The sequence below is a fragment of the Gavialis gangeticus genome, unplaced genomic scaffold (assembly GCF_001723915.1).
Source record: "Gavialis gangeticus isolate Ggan-Ray unplaced genomic scaffold, GavGan_comp1, whole genome shotgun sequence".
In the NCBI taxonomy this organism is placed as follows: domain Eukaryota; kingdom Metazoa; phylum Chordata; order Crocodylia; family Gavialidae; genus Gavialis; species Gavialis gangeticus.
In genome coordinates this window covers 58,051,268-58,063,711 of record NW_017729024.1, presented here as the reverse complement: position 1 = coordinate 58,063,711, position 12,444 = coordinate 58,051,268, and the positions used below count along the sequence as shown (strand labels likewise).

General features: G+C 46.7%; 1 protein-coding gene across 2 annotated transcripts in view; it reads left to right on the top strand.

Moving 5' to 3' along the window:
* HOOK3 (hook microtubule tethering protein 3) overlaps positions 1-12,444 on the top strand; it is a 132,073-nt gene that overhangs the window by 83,996 nt on the left and 35,633 nt on the right. For both annotated transcript variants that reach the window (XM_019517128.1, XM_019517127.1), the window contains exons 14-15: positions 3,794-3,934; positions 5,512-5,599. In XM_019517128.1, coding sequence (XP_019372673.1) covers positions 3,794-3,934; positions 5,512-5,599 — 229 coding nt within the window. The remainder of the gene's footprint in view (positions 1-3,793; positions 3,935-5,511; positions 5,600-12,444) is intronic.

Genomic DNA, 12,444 nt, shown 5'->3' with positions numbered 1-12,444 from the left:
GGCTTATAGCACAGCAAACTGTTCAGTATGATGAGTAGCTCCCTGAAGGCAGTGGGACACCATTCAATTATAAGTACTTATTTTTTTAGACAGAAAAAAGTACTGTCAACTGCAGGACTGAGCTTCATAAAGGAACTTGGAGAAAGCAACTCAGAATGTCTTTGATGTAGGATTCTTGTAGTAAATGGGCAGCTCCCATTGTTTTATCAGGCAGACAAGCTGTTATGGAAAGTGCCATTTTGACAATGATAAGCATACACTTCAGTTTCACAAGCTGTATATTTTGATGATACTCTGAGACTTCATTGACTGTGGCGTAGGTAAAACCACACCTTCGCTTCACAGACTACCAACTTAGCTTGGCACTTCTTTAAAAAGTTATCAATAGAAGTGCACCAATATATTGGTCTGATATCAGATTGGCACCGATATAAAGAAAATTGATTGTATTGGAAATTGGCCTCATGTGACCAGTAATTGGGCTGATAAATGCCCGTGCATGTGTGCAGCTGCAGTGCAGCACTGCACGTAGGCAGCAAGGAGCACAGCCTGGCAGCTTGAATAACTTCATGCAACTGGTAAGTCTGGTGTGGAGGGAGGGGAAGGGGTGTGGGAGTAGGGACAGATCAAGGCCCCTGCAGTGAGCGAGAAGTGGGGCTGGGGCAAGCGCTGTCCAGCTGGGGCGGGCCGGGTGTGGGATGGAGCCACGGCTCATGCAGGGAGGGAAGGTGGCTCTTGCCATTGTGTTGCTTGTTTGGGAGCCACTTGTCTGGCGCTCACCTGCTCATCCAGCACCTCCTGCTGCTGCTCCCACTGCTTGGCTTGTCTTGCCCTGCCCTGCACAGATCCAGGGGCACATGCCCCGTCTGTGCCATCCCGGACAAGTGGTGGGAGCAGCAGCGGAGCCCTCGGACAGGTGCTTCCCAGACTAGTGGCGTGCAGTGGCAGGAGCTGCCCGTTGCCCGTCCCCAGATGAGCCACAGCTGTCCTGCAGCCCCAGTCCCACTCCTCCCTTACCTCAGGGGCCTTGATCTGCACCCCCCCATGCCCCTTCCTTCCCCCCTCCCCTTCCACCATAACAGACTTACCAGCTGCATGCAGCTCTCCAAGTTGCCAGGCTGGTATTAGATATTGGATTGGTATTGGCTGATATGCCTCCTTAAAAATCGGCTATTGGTATTGATCCGAAAAATCTCTATTGCCATACCCCTAGTAATCATAGAATCATAGAATCAATGAGTCGGAAGGGACCTAGACAGATCATCTAGTCCGACCCCCTGCCATGGGCAGGAAGGAGCACTGGGGGTAGCAGGGGTCATAAAACCCCAGCCAGGTGCCTATCCAGTCTCCTCTTGAAGATCTCCAGGGAAGGTAAGAGCACCACCTCTCTGGGAAGTCTATTCCAGGCTCTGGCCACCCTTACCGTGAAGTAGTTCTTCCTAATATCTAACCTAAAGGTTCTCCTTTTAATGTTGACAGAGGCCCAACACTTTTTTGTAATGCCCCTGCAAGTTCGAAGAATTTTATGAACATTTCTGGGGACAAAGCTAACTTGAGCCCTGGAAAGTTTTAGGAAAGGCTGTATAAGAACATGTGTTTTCCATGCACTTGGATTCTTTCTTGTCCTGGAAGCAGCAAGCCCAAAATATGTTCTTGTCCCCTTGACTTTCAGTCCATTGATTGTTTTACTTTTTCTCCCCAAGTTGCAGATTGTTTTTATTATGAAGCATCAGCTGACCACAGAATTAGGTGGCATTCATCGTTTTTCTTCTTATACAAGTTTTTGGGGATCTATGGTCCCCCTCAGTTTAGTTGGTGTCTCTACTATAATGATAGACTGGGTTCAGCAAGACAACTTTATGACCTGCACAGTGTATAGGCAAGGTGTAGCAGGGGCCTAGGACACAGCCCCTGCTAGACTCCTGCGGGAGCAGCAATGCTGGTGGGAAACTTACCGTGGCACACTGGAGGAGACCTTCAGGGAAAAATGGGCTGTGCTTCCCCAGTGTGCCAGAGAGGAGCTCTGGGGGGGGAAACTGGAGCATCACAGCAGCTTCAGAGTCAGGGGAACCGGTGTCCCTGGAGCCAGCACTGATTGGCCCAGAGAGAGTCCAGGCAGTTTAAAAGGGGGGTGCCAAGGGAGGATCGGCATTTGGCATTCCCAGGAACAAAGGTGGTACAGCAGGACTGAGGGGAAGACCTGCAGTGCCGGAGAAGTAGTTAGCCAAACCCTCATGAGACGGGGAACCCTGTTATACAGCGATCATGAGCAAATAGCCGACCCGACCCATCGAGTGAGATAAGTGATACTAGGGTAGTGGTGGGTGATCCACACGAGACAGAGGTCTGGGGATACACCGAGGGAGTACCCCAGGAAAAGGTTTTCGAGCCCACTGGGGAAGAGGGTGAGGACATACCACAGAGATAGGGTTAGCCTCAAGGGGCTCCAAGATAGCCCAGAGAAAGGGGAGATTTGTCTGGACTGACCAGGTAAACAGTCCCCAGGGTTTAAGCAGCTACAAGGAGCTGAGCAGGACTTTCAAACCCAGGACTTACAGGGGTTTTTTCCAGAATATGTGCTATAGACAAAGAGGCACGAGCCTTTTCCTTTATTTTTCTTTTATTTAATGCTCCCAGGCAAGGGAGTGATAAGCAGGGGGGAAGTAAGATTCCCTGTGTACTCCAGTTTGTCATAACACATACCCCTGGACCCTATAGAGAGCTGCTTAGTTAAGAGTCTTGGAGACCAGTGGGAACAGATTTCACCCCATAAGAGCATGCCAACCCAAGGGGGAAGAAAGGTGATGGCAGACTAGATGGGGGCATGTAAACTGGAAGAGAGAGACATATCTGGAAGCGACAGATGTTTTGTGGAGCAAGTAATTGGTGGAGGAGCAGAGGTTCAGTGACTCACCCTCTCCACCAACAGAGAAGTACAACTCGTCACCCAAGAGGAAAGGGGCAGGGTGGTGGAGCCCTGCAGAAGAACAATTCTATAGTCAGGCAGACCAACACTCAAGATACCATTCATCCTTCCAACAATTACCATAACATCAAGATATGGCAGGAAAGAGGGAAGGAAGATGAGGCAGAGGTCCTGGGGATCATAACCTGGAAATGGGGAGACTAGGGGAGCCACATGCCCACACAAGGCATCTGCAGCAGACCCTGATAGCCATTATCTTTAATGCTTCAGTGAGCATCTGTGAATCTGTACTTAGGAGGTTACTCAAGGACTGCAATTGAAAGTTAACTAACTCTCCTAACTCTTTGTGCATATTGATAGATGTCATTAGTGAACACTGAATTCTAAACCACATCCCAGCTATTTTGTAACCATAGTTAACCTACACACAACTCCAGGTTCTAAGCAGATTTAGTGATTTTTATAACGTTGTATTACGGAAATTTAAATGTGTAATTTTGTTTCATGTATTTGTCTCTAAAACTGAGTAAGGAAAATGTGACCTATATGCTATAGTCACACTTCCTGAGGTAAATTGTTTTCCTCCGTACGGGGCATGTCTACATGAGATGCTTACTGCACATTGGCCTAATAACACTGCTCAATAGTGCGAACAGTAGTGTTATTAGGCTAATGCGCAGTAAGCGTCATTAATTAATTGTGTGCTGGTGTTAACGCAAAGTAACTTTAGGTACTGCTCATTTAGTTCTTAATTTATTAAGAAAGTAATAAAGTAAATGCAGAGGATCCAAGGCACATTAATGAAGTGCAGATGCCCCCACAGAGTGGCAGGATTTTTCTAGCAGCCTTTTTATTTTGTTTCCCAAGGGAGAAACTCATTCGTCTCCAACATGAGAACAAAATGCTAAAGCTTAACCAAGAAGGTTCTGACAATGAAAAGATTGCCTTGTTGCAGAGCCTGCTAGATGATGCAAATCTGCGGAAAAATGAACTGGAGACCGAAAACAGGTAGGAAAATAATTGTCTCTATTCCAGCGCATGCTTCCCTAAATATTCATACGTTTTAATTTTGTGCAGCCTGTTGTCATCATTTGGAGCCTAAATGAAGGTGCGCTGGCTCCAGGTTATCAGCAAATCTCATTTGGTTAATTCTTGCCATGCAGGGTTTTCTTGTTACTTGGAGGATTAAAATCAATGGAATTGGGTCTTGGTTGTCTTCTCCTGTGGAAACAATGCAAAATTTGGGGTCCCAAGTACTGGTATTTCTTAGTGAAAACTTTAGAGTTTTGTCAAGAAGCTGTTTGACCAGATAGACTTCTTCACTCAATTGACAGGTTCTGAATTAAAAGAAACCTGATGACTGAACTTTTCTATTTAGGATATGACATTTTGAACATATTCCTTGTTGTTCCACATGGTCTAACCCGTTGGGGGCCAACCTTTTTGTCAGACATGCTGCAAATTAGCCCTGCATTCTCTCTGAGTGCCACTCCGATCCCCTTCTCCTGCCCAGTCTCATTTATGAATTACCTCTGCAGATCTCTAGTGCAGGAAGCTAGCAAGTAATAGTGCTACACTCCAGCAAGCGACCTGGTGAGTAATTCTGAATAAACATCAAAGAACTACATCTAAGTTTTATCCTAGAATAAGTGTGCGGTGCTTAATAAATAAATTACTTCCCCTGTGGCCATCACAAAGATCTCATACACAGCTGTATCTGTGACAAAAATCAGCAGTAGCCATGCAAGCTATAAAATGTATCATACTGGAGTTCTGTCTCTGGAACTCCAGTACGATCATAACACATCTACATCCCCAACTTCATCAGTTAGGAGAGTCTTTGTGGAGAAAATGCGCTTTCTAAGGATCCGTTCCTATAAGCTGCAAAGCATTGTAAGGAAATTAAGAAAGGGTTTAGTTCTGCCTAAAAAAGGTCTTTTGGACCATAAGGTGTATGCTCATGCCTCATCCAAGAGTTTTCACCATATTTGTTCAGAAAAATCAACTGCTTTACTTTTAAATCAACTCTTACTTTTTTTTAAGCCACCACTAAGAGTTATCCTGAACTTCCTGACTATACTGCATGTTGTTAAATGGTAGCATTATTAAAAAAAATTTCTATTAATATTTTTAAACATATAATAGGTTTAAAATTATTTATTTTTTAAAACTTATTCTCCCCTTGGAAGGGACAGGCATCACAGTTTCTCTTCATGAGAAAAAACAGTAGTAGCTTTGATGCAGCAGGAATGAGTGTTACAGCTTCCTGTGGTGCTGAGCTAGAAGTAATCTCTGGGGCATGCATCCATTCCAGTAATCCTGTCTGTGCCTGAAGTGTTCACCACTGGAGTTGTTTTGGGGGAAGAGCAGAGTAATAAGGCCATACTTTCTGTAAATCCTGTTGAGACTTTAAATAAATTCAGTGTAACTTTGCAACTTGCATGTAATTGGGCCAATTCTCATGGGTACAAAATGTGTGCCTCCAGATTTGCAATGTACTGAAATGTTAGTATATTTAAAAAGTATACGGAAAAATAAGTTGTAAAAGAGAGAAATAATTATTTAGGATTTTATCTCTTTTTCAGGCTAGTAAATCAGAGACTTCTGGAAGTACAATCCCAGGTTGAAGAATTGCAGAAATCTGTGCAGGAACAAGGCTCAAAAACTGAAGGTGTAAGTAGAAATGCACACAAAATCTGTATTTTGATATCCACAGTTATCCTAGGTGCCTTTCATGTGATGGTAATTCCATGCTATGCCATGTCATGAAGATATAGTGGAGTTGCAGATCCCAGGTCCTGGTGCTTTGTTTTCCTAGTTTTAGTTTAAGGGGGTGACCTAAATGGAACTATGCCTTCTCTTTGTAAAATGAGACACTTGCCTAGAATAGAGAAAGGAGTGAAGTATGTTTCATATTTGTTTCATTTTTCTGCCTCTTCCTTTGGTAAATTCAGCTTAATTTCTAGTTCTCCAAAATTAGGATTCTAGGAAGTTGAAGTTAATTGACCCCTCAGTTTCAGCATTAAGGGTAACACCAGCTCTTCAGATAACTGTGTAAGACAAGCAGAAGGAAAGTGTTTTCCTTCCCAGGAAAGAGAGCTTTCAGTGCCAGCATGCAGTCTGTGACTTACACCTATGCTTTGGCAAGAGCTGACCACCTTTACTTAGTATTAGTGAAATTATTTGAATATATATTTCTCCGCACTTCTCTGTAGATTCTAATCTTCATTAAAATTAAGAAGATAGGATGCACATGGGACAAAATAAACTCAAAATATACATGCCTGATAATGGGCTCTGTTAATTGTTACCACACAGGAATGAGACTTTGGTATCTTTTTGGACAGTTTGCAAAAAAAAAAAAAAATATCAGTGGAAGTTTCAATAGAAGAGGAATAACCTGTGAAAAATTTTGGATGTGCCCTGTTTGCCCCTGCCCCTCACCTTCCCCCACTGTGTAAAGACACAGGATACTGGACTAGATGGACCAATGGTAATCTTATGGTTACCCCTAAATTCCTGAGATGAGACCTCAGAAAAAATAGATGTTCTCATACTGAATGTCTGTACTAGAAGCTAAAATTAGTTGATGGCTATTTTAATTGGTTGTCTTCCAGGGTTTCAGGTGGGTATCCTCTAAGCATGCCTGGCAATCAAAGATCTGTTTTTATTTTTAATTGGAATTATTGGTAAATCACCATTGAACTCAAGTCTCAATAGGAAAATTCCCATTTAGTGAAACAGAATTTCACCCTTTTTAAGCAACTGATGCTCCAACTTTAGTGTCTAGTTAGTTTTCACAAAGAAACATCAGGAGTCTGTCCAGCTGTTGTCTTCGACTTTTTAAACTTACCATTACTGAGTTATCATATTTATTAAAATCTAAGTTGAGGTTTTTTGACCCCCAGTTAGCATAGGGAAGAAAAAGCTTCCTCTTGGATCTGAGTTTAGGCCACAAGACAGGTGGTGGCAGCTCAGCTCCAGCTTTGACTCCAGTTCTGGAGCTGAAGCCAGAGGCAAGGTGCTGCCTGCCCTGGGCTGGAATGGCTTATTTGGGCAGTAGAAGGGACATACAGCCAGGGGCAGCACAGAGGAAACTGGGGGGTTGGGTGTGGGGGGATGCATTTTCTCCTTCCTCCCTGTCCCTGTGCCTCTCCTCTCCCCTCTTACTTTCTGCTCTGGCTCCAACTCCAAACCAGCCTGGCTGGGAGCTGCTGCTGCTTCTCCTTGGCCAGAATGGGCTGAGGCCGGGCTACAGCCATGCTTCTGCTGGCTGCCCCAGAGGAGCAGAGTTGCAGCAGAAGGGGTTGAACAGGGGGCTGGGGGGAGAGGCTGCAGGAGAAAATGGTTGGGAGTCAAAATGCAGGGAAAGCAGGGAGTAGGTGGGCAGACTGCAGTGGAGAACAGGGGGAGGTAGGCTTCAGGGGGCAGCAGGAGGAGGCAGGCTACAAGGGGAAGAAAGGGTGGGGGGCAGGTGTGGCGGGTGCAGAGATCCCACCTCAGGAACACAGCTGGGTATTCGTATCCCTCTGCTGTTTCCACCACGTGAGGCGGGCCAGTAGGGGGTGCTCCTGCGTTGAGCCACCCACCTCCCTGCGCCCGACCACCTTCCAGGCTCCGAATGCCTCCCTAGGGGCGCCTTATGTCCGGCCGACCCCTCTCCCGGAGCACACTCGCTAGTCTGGGGGTAACGTGCCGCCACCACCCCAAGAATGGACTGTCTCGCGGCCCTGTGTCCTTGGGGTAACACAGGCCTAAAGTCCCACGGGTACTCAACCCAGTACAGGCACTTGGGGTACTTCCCCAAGTCCGGGGGCAAAAAGGTATAGTCTCCCTTAGTCCACAGACCTAAGGGGTCTCTTAGGCATAATTTAGACCCACCCCTCAATAAGTCTCCCACACCAGTCAAAAAGGAGAACTTTATTGATTACAGGGGGTAGGGTAAACTAGGGTACAGGATAGAGCAATATCTAGAAATCCTAAAGAGCAAACAGTCTGGCTGTGGTAGCCTTTTGATTACGCATCTGTGATACTTCCAGCTAAATATCTAATCAGATTGAGTAGCTTACTCACAAGCATCTTCCAAAGGCAGGTGAAGTTTCCCTTTGGAGGCAGGCGGTTCCTAGCTCGTGAGTTTGGGGGGAGAGAGCCAGTTTCAGATGTTAAGGCTTCTCTGTCCCCTGCCTGGCTGCTGCGTCACCTCATGGCCGGAGAGGAGAGCCCGCCTCCTTCCCCGTCCTAACTTATATAGCCCCTGTGACCTCATTCACCTGGGCCAGCGGAGGTCAGCCCCAGTTGGCTGTCAGCCAACCAATCTGAAATGCATCACCTGTTACCGGGCAGATTCCAGCTCCCCAGGTAGAAACCCCTCACCCAGGTAAGTGATGCAAGTCACGTAAGCAGAGGGAGCAGGTTTCCCCCTCCCTCAGGAATGCAGCCAGCTCAAGTTCCCGAAAGAGACAGGCTGAGGGTGTGGTCCCCTGTGTGCTGGGCCCATCCTAACTGAATGGTCACAGCACAGAGATTTAAATCACAGTGTCACAGGGCAGAGATTTTTGGGGAGAAACCAAGGTGGCTTTCTGCCACAGCAGGTACAGGCACAGAGGGACAAGACAGCATGGTGGGGGGGCAAGCACACAGGAACAAAGAGTAGGGGGAGCTAGGGGTAGAAGGTTTGGCCCCTTGCCCCTTACCACTGCTTTTTGCACCATGGCAGTGCGGGGGGGCAAATTTAAGATTATCTTTGATTCCTTAGATTCTATACATTGAAAATTATAGCACATATATAATTTCCATGTATAGAATATAATTTTTTGAGGGGAGGAGTGTCAGTTGTTTTAAATTCAGAGTCATTTTGAATTTCAGTAAATATAGTCATTTCTTTTTATATGAAAACTTGGAATAGTATTTTAAACATAAATGGCTCAGTTGACATAAGCTAAAAAAATCACCTTTTACACTTCATGTTACTTTGTTTAGAAACCCAGAGAAGTCCTGAATTGATGACAGTCAAATTATCTACAAAGCACATTTATTTTAGCAATTGCAACAGTTAACAGAGAAAGCTTTATTTTGCTGGTTTAATGTGTATATTCAAGCAACATGTGTTAGTGAAAATCATTAGTACTGGAAACACTGTAAATAAGCATCCAATTTAATTCATTTTATTAATTTTAAATCCCTGGTAGTCATTCTGGATGAGACTTTAATCTAGAAAGTGATTTTTGAATATGTCTACATCAGAGTGACCCCAGCACCTCAGCAAACCTGAGTGAGTTTGGGCACACAAGAGGTGGAGCTGCAGGGTTATGGGCTTCAAGTAGAGCTGCACAAGTCTACCTGAACACCTAGCCACTTGTATCAGAGTCTGTGGTACGGGACAGGCTGAAGCCCATACTGCTGCAATTTTCTGCTGCTGATAGCCCAGGCAGGATCCAGCATGCCATCTTGTGTTGCACTTCTACCTCTGATTGCAGGGTAGAATCATAGAACAGTAGGATCGGAAAGGACTTTAGGAGGTCATCCAGTCCAGCCCCCTTCTCAGGGCAGGAGACCAGCCAAAGCAGCTCTAGCAAGGCATGCTGGGCAAGGAGCTGTGCTGGGGCTGGGATTTTGCAGCTATGATAGCATAGTCCAGTGCTGGGGCACAGCTGCCATCTGCTACCTATTCCTGTGGATCGCAACTCTGCCCTGGCTCCTGACCACGCTGTCACGGCTACAAAATCCCAGCCCCAGCACTGGAATAGCTATCTGTCCAGCCGCACATCCTGCCAGCGCTGCTTGGGCTGATCTCCATGGAAACCCCACCCCGTCCCTCCTGGGATCTCCATGGGAACTGGCCACAGTAATGTGGGCAGGGACTGCTGGGAAATGGAGTCCAGCTACCAGCTGGATCTGCCATTTTGCCCACCCCTGGGCTTGTGGCAGAAAGCCACCTTGGTCTCTCCCCAAAAATCTCTGCCCTGTGACACTGTGATTTAACTGTCTGTGCTGTGACCATTCAATTAGGATGGGCCCAGCCCACAGGGGACCACACCCTCAGCCTGTCTCTTTAGGGAACTTGAGCTGGCTGCATTCCTGAGGGAGGGGGAACCTGCTCCCTCTGCCTACGTGACTTGCATCACTTACCTGGGTAAGGGGTTTCTACCTGGGGAGCTGGAATCTGCCCGGTAACAGGTGATGCATTTCAGATTGGTTGGCTGACAGCCAACTGGGGCTTGACCTCCGCTGGCCCAGGTGAATGAGGTCACAGGGGCTATATAAGTTAGGACGGGGAAGGAGGCGGTCTCTCCTCTCCGGCCATGAGGTGACGCAGCAGCCAGGCAGGGGACAGAGAAGCCTTAACATCTGAAACTGGCTCTCTCCCCCCAAACTCACGAGCTAGGAACCGCCTGCCTCCAAAGGGAAACTTCACCTGCCTTTGGAAGATGCTTGTGAGTAAGCTACTCAATCTGATTAGATATTTAGCTGGAAGTATCACAGATGCGTAATCAAAAGGCTACCACAGCCAGACTGTTTGCTCTTTAGGATTTCTAGATATTGCTCTATCCTGTACCCTAGTTTACCCTACCCCCTGTAATCAATAAAGTTCTCCTTTCTGACTGGTGTGGGAGACTTATTGAGGGGTGGGTCTAAATTATGCCTAAGAGACCCCTTAGGTCTGTGGACTAAGGGAGACTATACCTTTTTGCCCCCGGACTTGGGGAAGTACCCCAAGTGCCTGTACTGGGTTGAGTACCCGTGGGACTTTAGGCCTGTGTTACCCCAAGGACACAGGGCCGCGAGACAGTCCATTCTTGGGGTGGTGGCAGCACGTTACCCCCAGACTAGCGAGTGTGCTCCGGGAGAGGGGTCGGCCGGACATAAGGCGCCCCTAGGGAGGCATTCGGAGCCTGGAAGGTGGTCGGGCGCAGGGAGGTGGGTGGCTCAACGCAGGAGCACCCCCTACTGGCCCGCCTCACGTGGTGGAAACAGCGGAGGGATACGAATACCCAGCTGTGTTCCTGAGGTGGGATCTCTGCACCCGCCACAGGGCTAAATACAGACATTTGGGGGTGTTAGGGGGAGGTTAAATCAGTTCAAAATGGCTGCCTGATTTGAGGTAATTCAGAATGGGGGGACATAGCTGGGAGGATGGGGTTACAGCAGGCTGGAGGGAATCAGGGCTCTGCTGGGGAATGGCGGGGGGAGGCATGACCTGCCAAGGGGGGGGACGGCATGACCTGCAGGTGGGGTGGGGTCCTGCCAGTAAATGTATACCCCTGTGCTTCCTGCCCCTCCTCCCACTGGATTTACTTGCTTGGCTCTGGTAGCAGAGAATACTGATAAAAGCATCTGTACCCAGAGCAGCTTGTGGGATGGGGGTTGAGAGGGTTGGTTGGTTGGGAGAGTGGGAACAAGGGATTGGGGAGAAATAGGTCAGGGAGTGGGGAGTAAAAACACCATCACTGGGGTTGGGTTTTCCCAGTCTTGTGGCTGTGCAGGGGAAGTGGACAGAAATTCCAAAATTGCATAAGTTGGATACTACATAGAACCAGGTTTATCTTAAACCAAGTTCTGCCATTTTTAGACTGGTTTGTGTGCATGGAACTTCAGTTCAGTTACAGGTTTAGACTGATTGCTGGCCACTGAGACCAGGTCTGTAAGTGTAAGTTCAGCACTAGGGTGAGTTAAGTTTAAATCGGGCAGCCATTTTGAACCCGATTTAACCTCCCCAAATGTCTGTACTTAGCCTTAGAGACCAGGCCATGGAAACTCTACTTATCTGAAGGGACAGGTCATAATTGTCGGGGTGCATCTTACAGCTTCAAAGCATAGACAGGTACTTACATTTTGATTGAACGTGGAGAGCAATTCTACTTCGGTAAGAATGCTCCTTTAAAAATGTGAGGGTGGTGGGGAAAAAGTAGTGACGCACAGGTTATTACGTGGTATTAATTGTCTATGTGGTTACGTTCAAACTTTTAACCTTATCTCTGTCTTTTCCACGAATGTTGGAAGATTTATTTCTTATACATTTATAATGGAAATTCAACCAACCTGAAAAGGTGAAAAAACTGCATAGTATTTTATCTGAAAATGAATTTACAAAAAATAACTCCTCATACAAGTAGTTCCTTTTCCTGTCACCAAAAGAAGTAGAACTTTTTTTTATTTCTTAGGTCACGTATTGCTGTTAGAAACCCAAATATGGGCTAGGGACAAACATTACAGATAAACCGGTATTAAGTGATGAGAAACTGGTTTAAACCTGTAACAGAACAGCTGTTCGGTGCACATGAACCAGTTGGAAAATGGCTGAAACTGGTTTGAGATGAACCTGGTTGAATGTAGTATTAGGTTTAACTGATTTGGCTCAAACCAGTTTATGCAATGTCTGTCCCAGACCCCTTCCTAATTTAACTTAAACCAGAGACCCACAGCATCCCAGTATGCTCTCTGGACTGGGCTCTCTGCTCCAGCCCAGCAGGACTGGCCCTACCCCTCTGCTCCCCAGCCAGGTAAGGACAGGCAGGGTC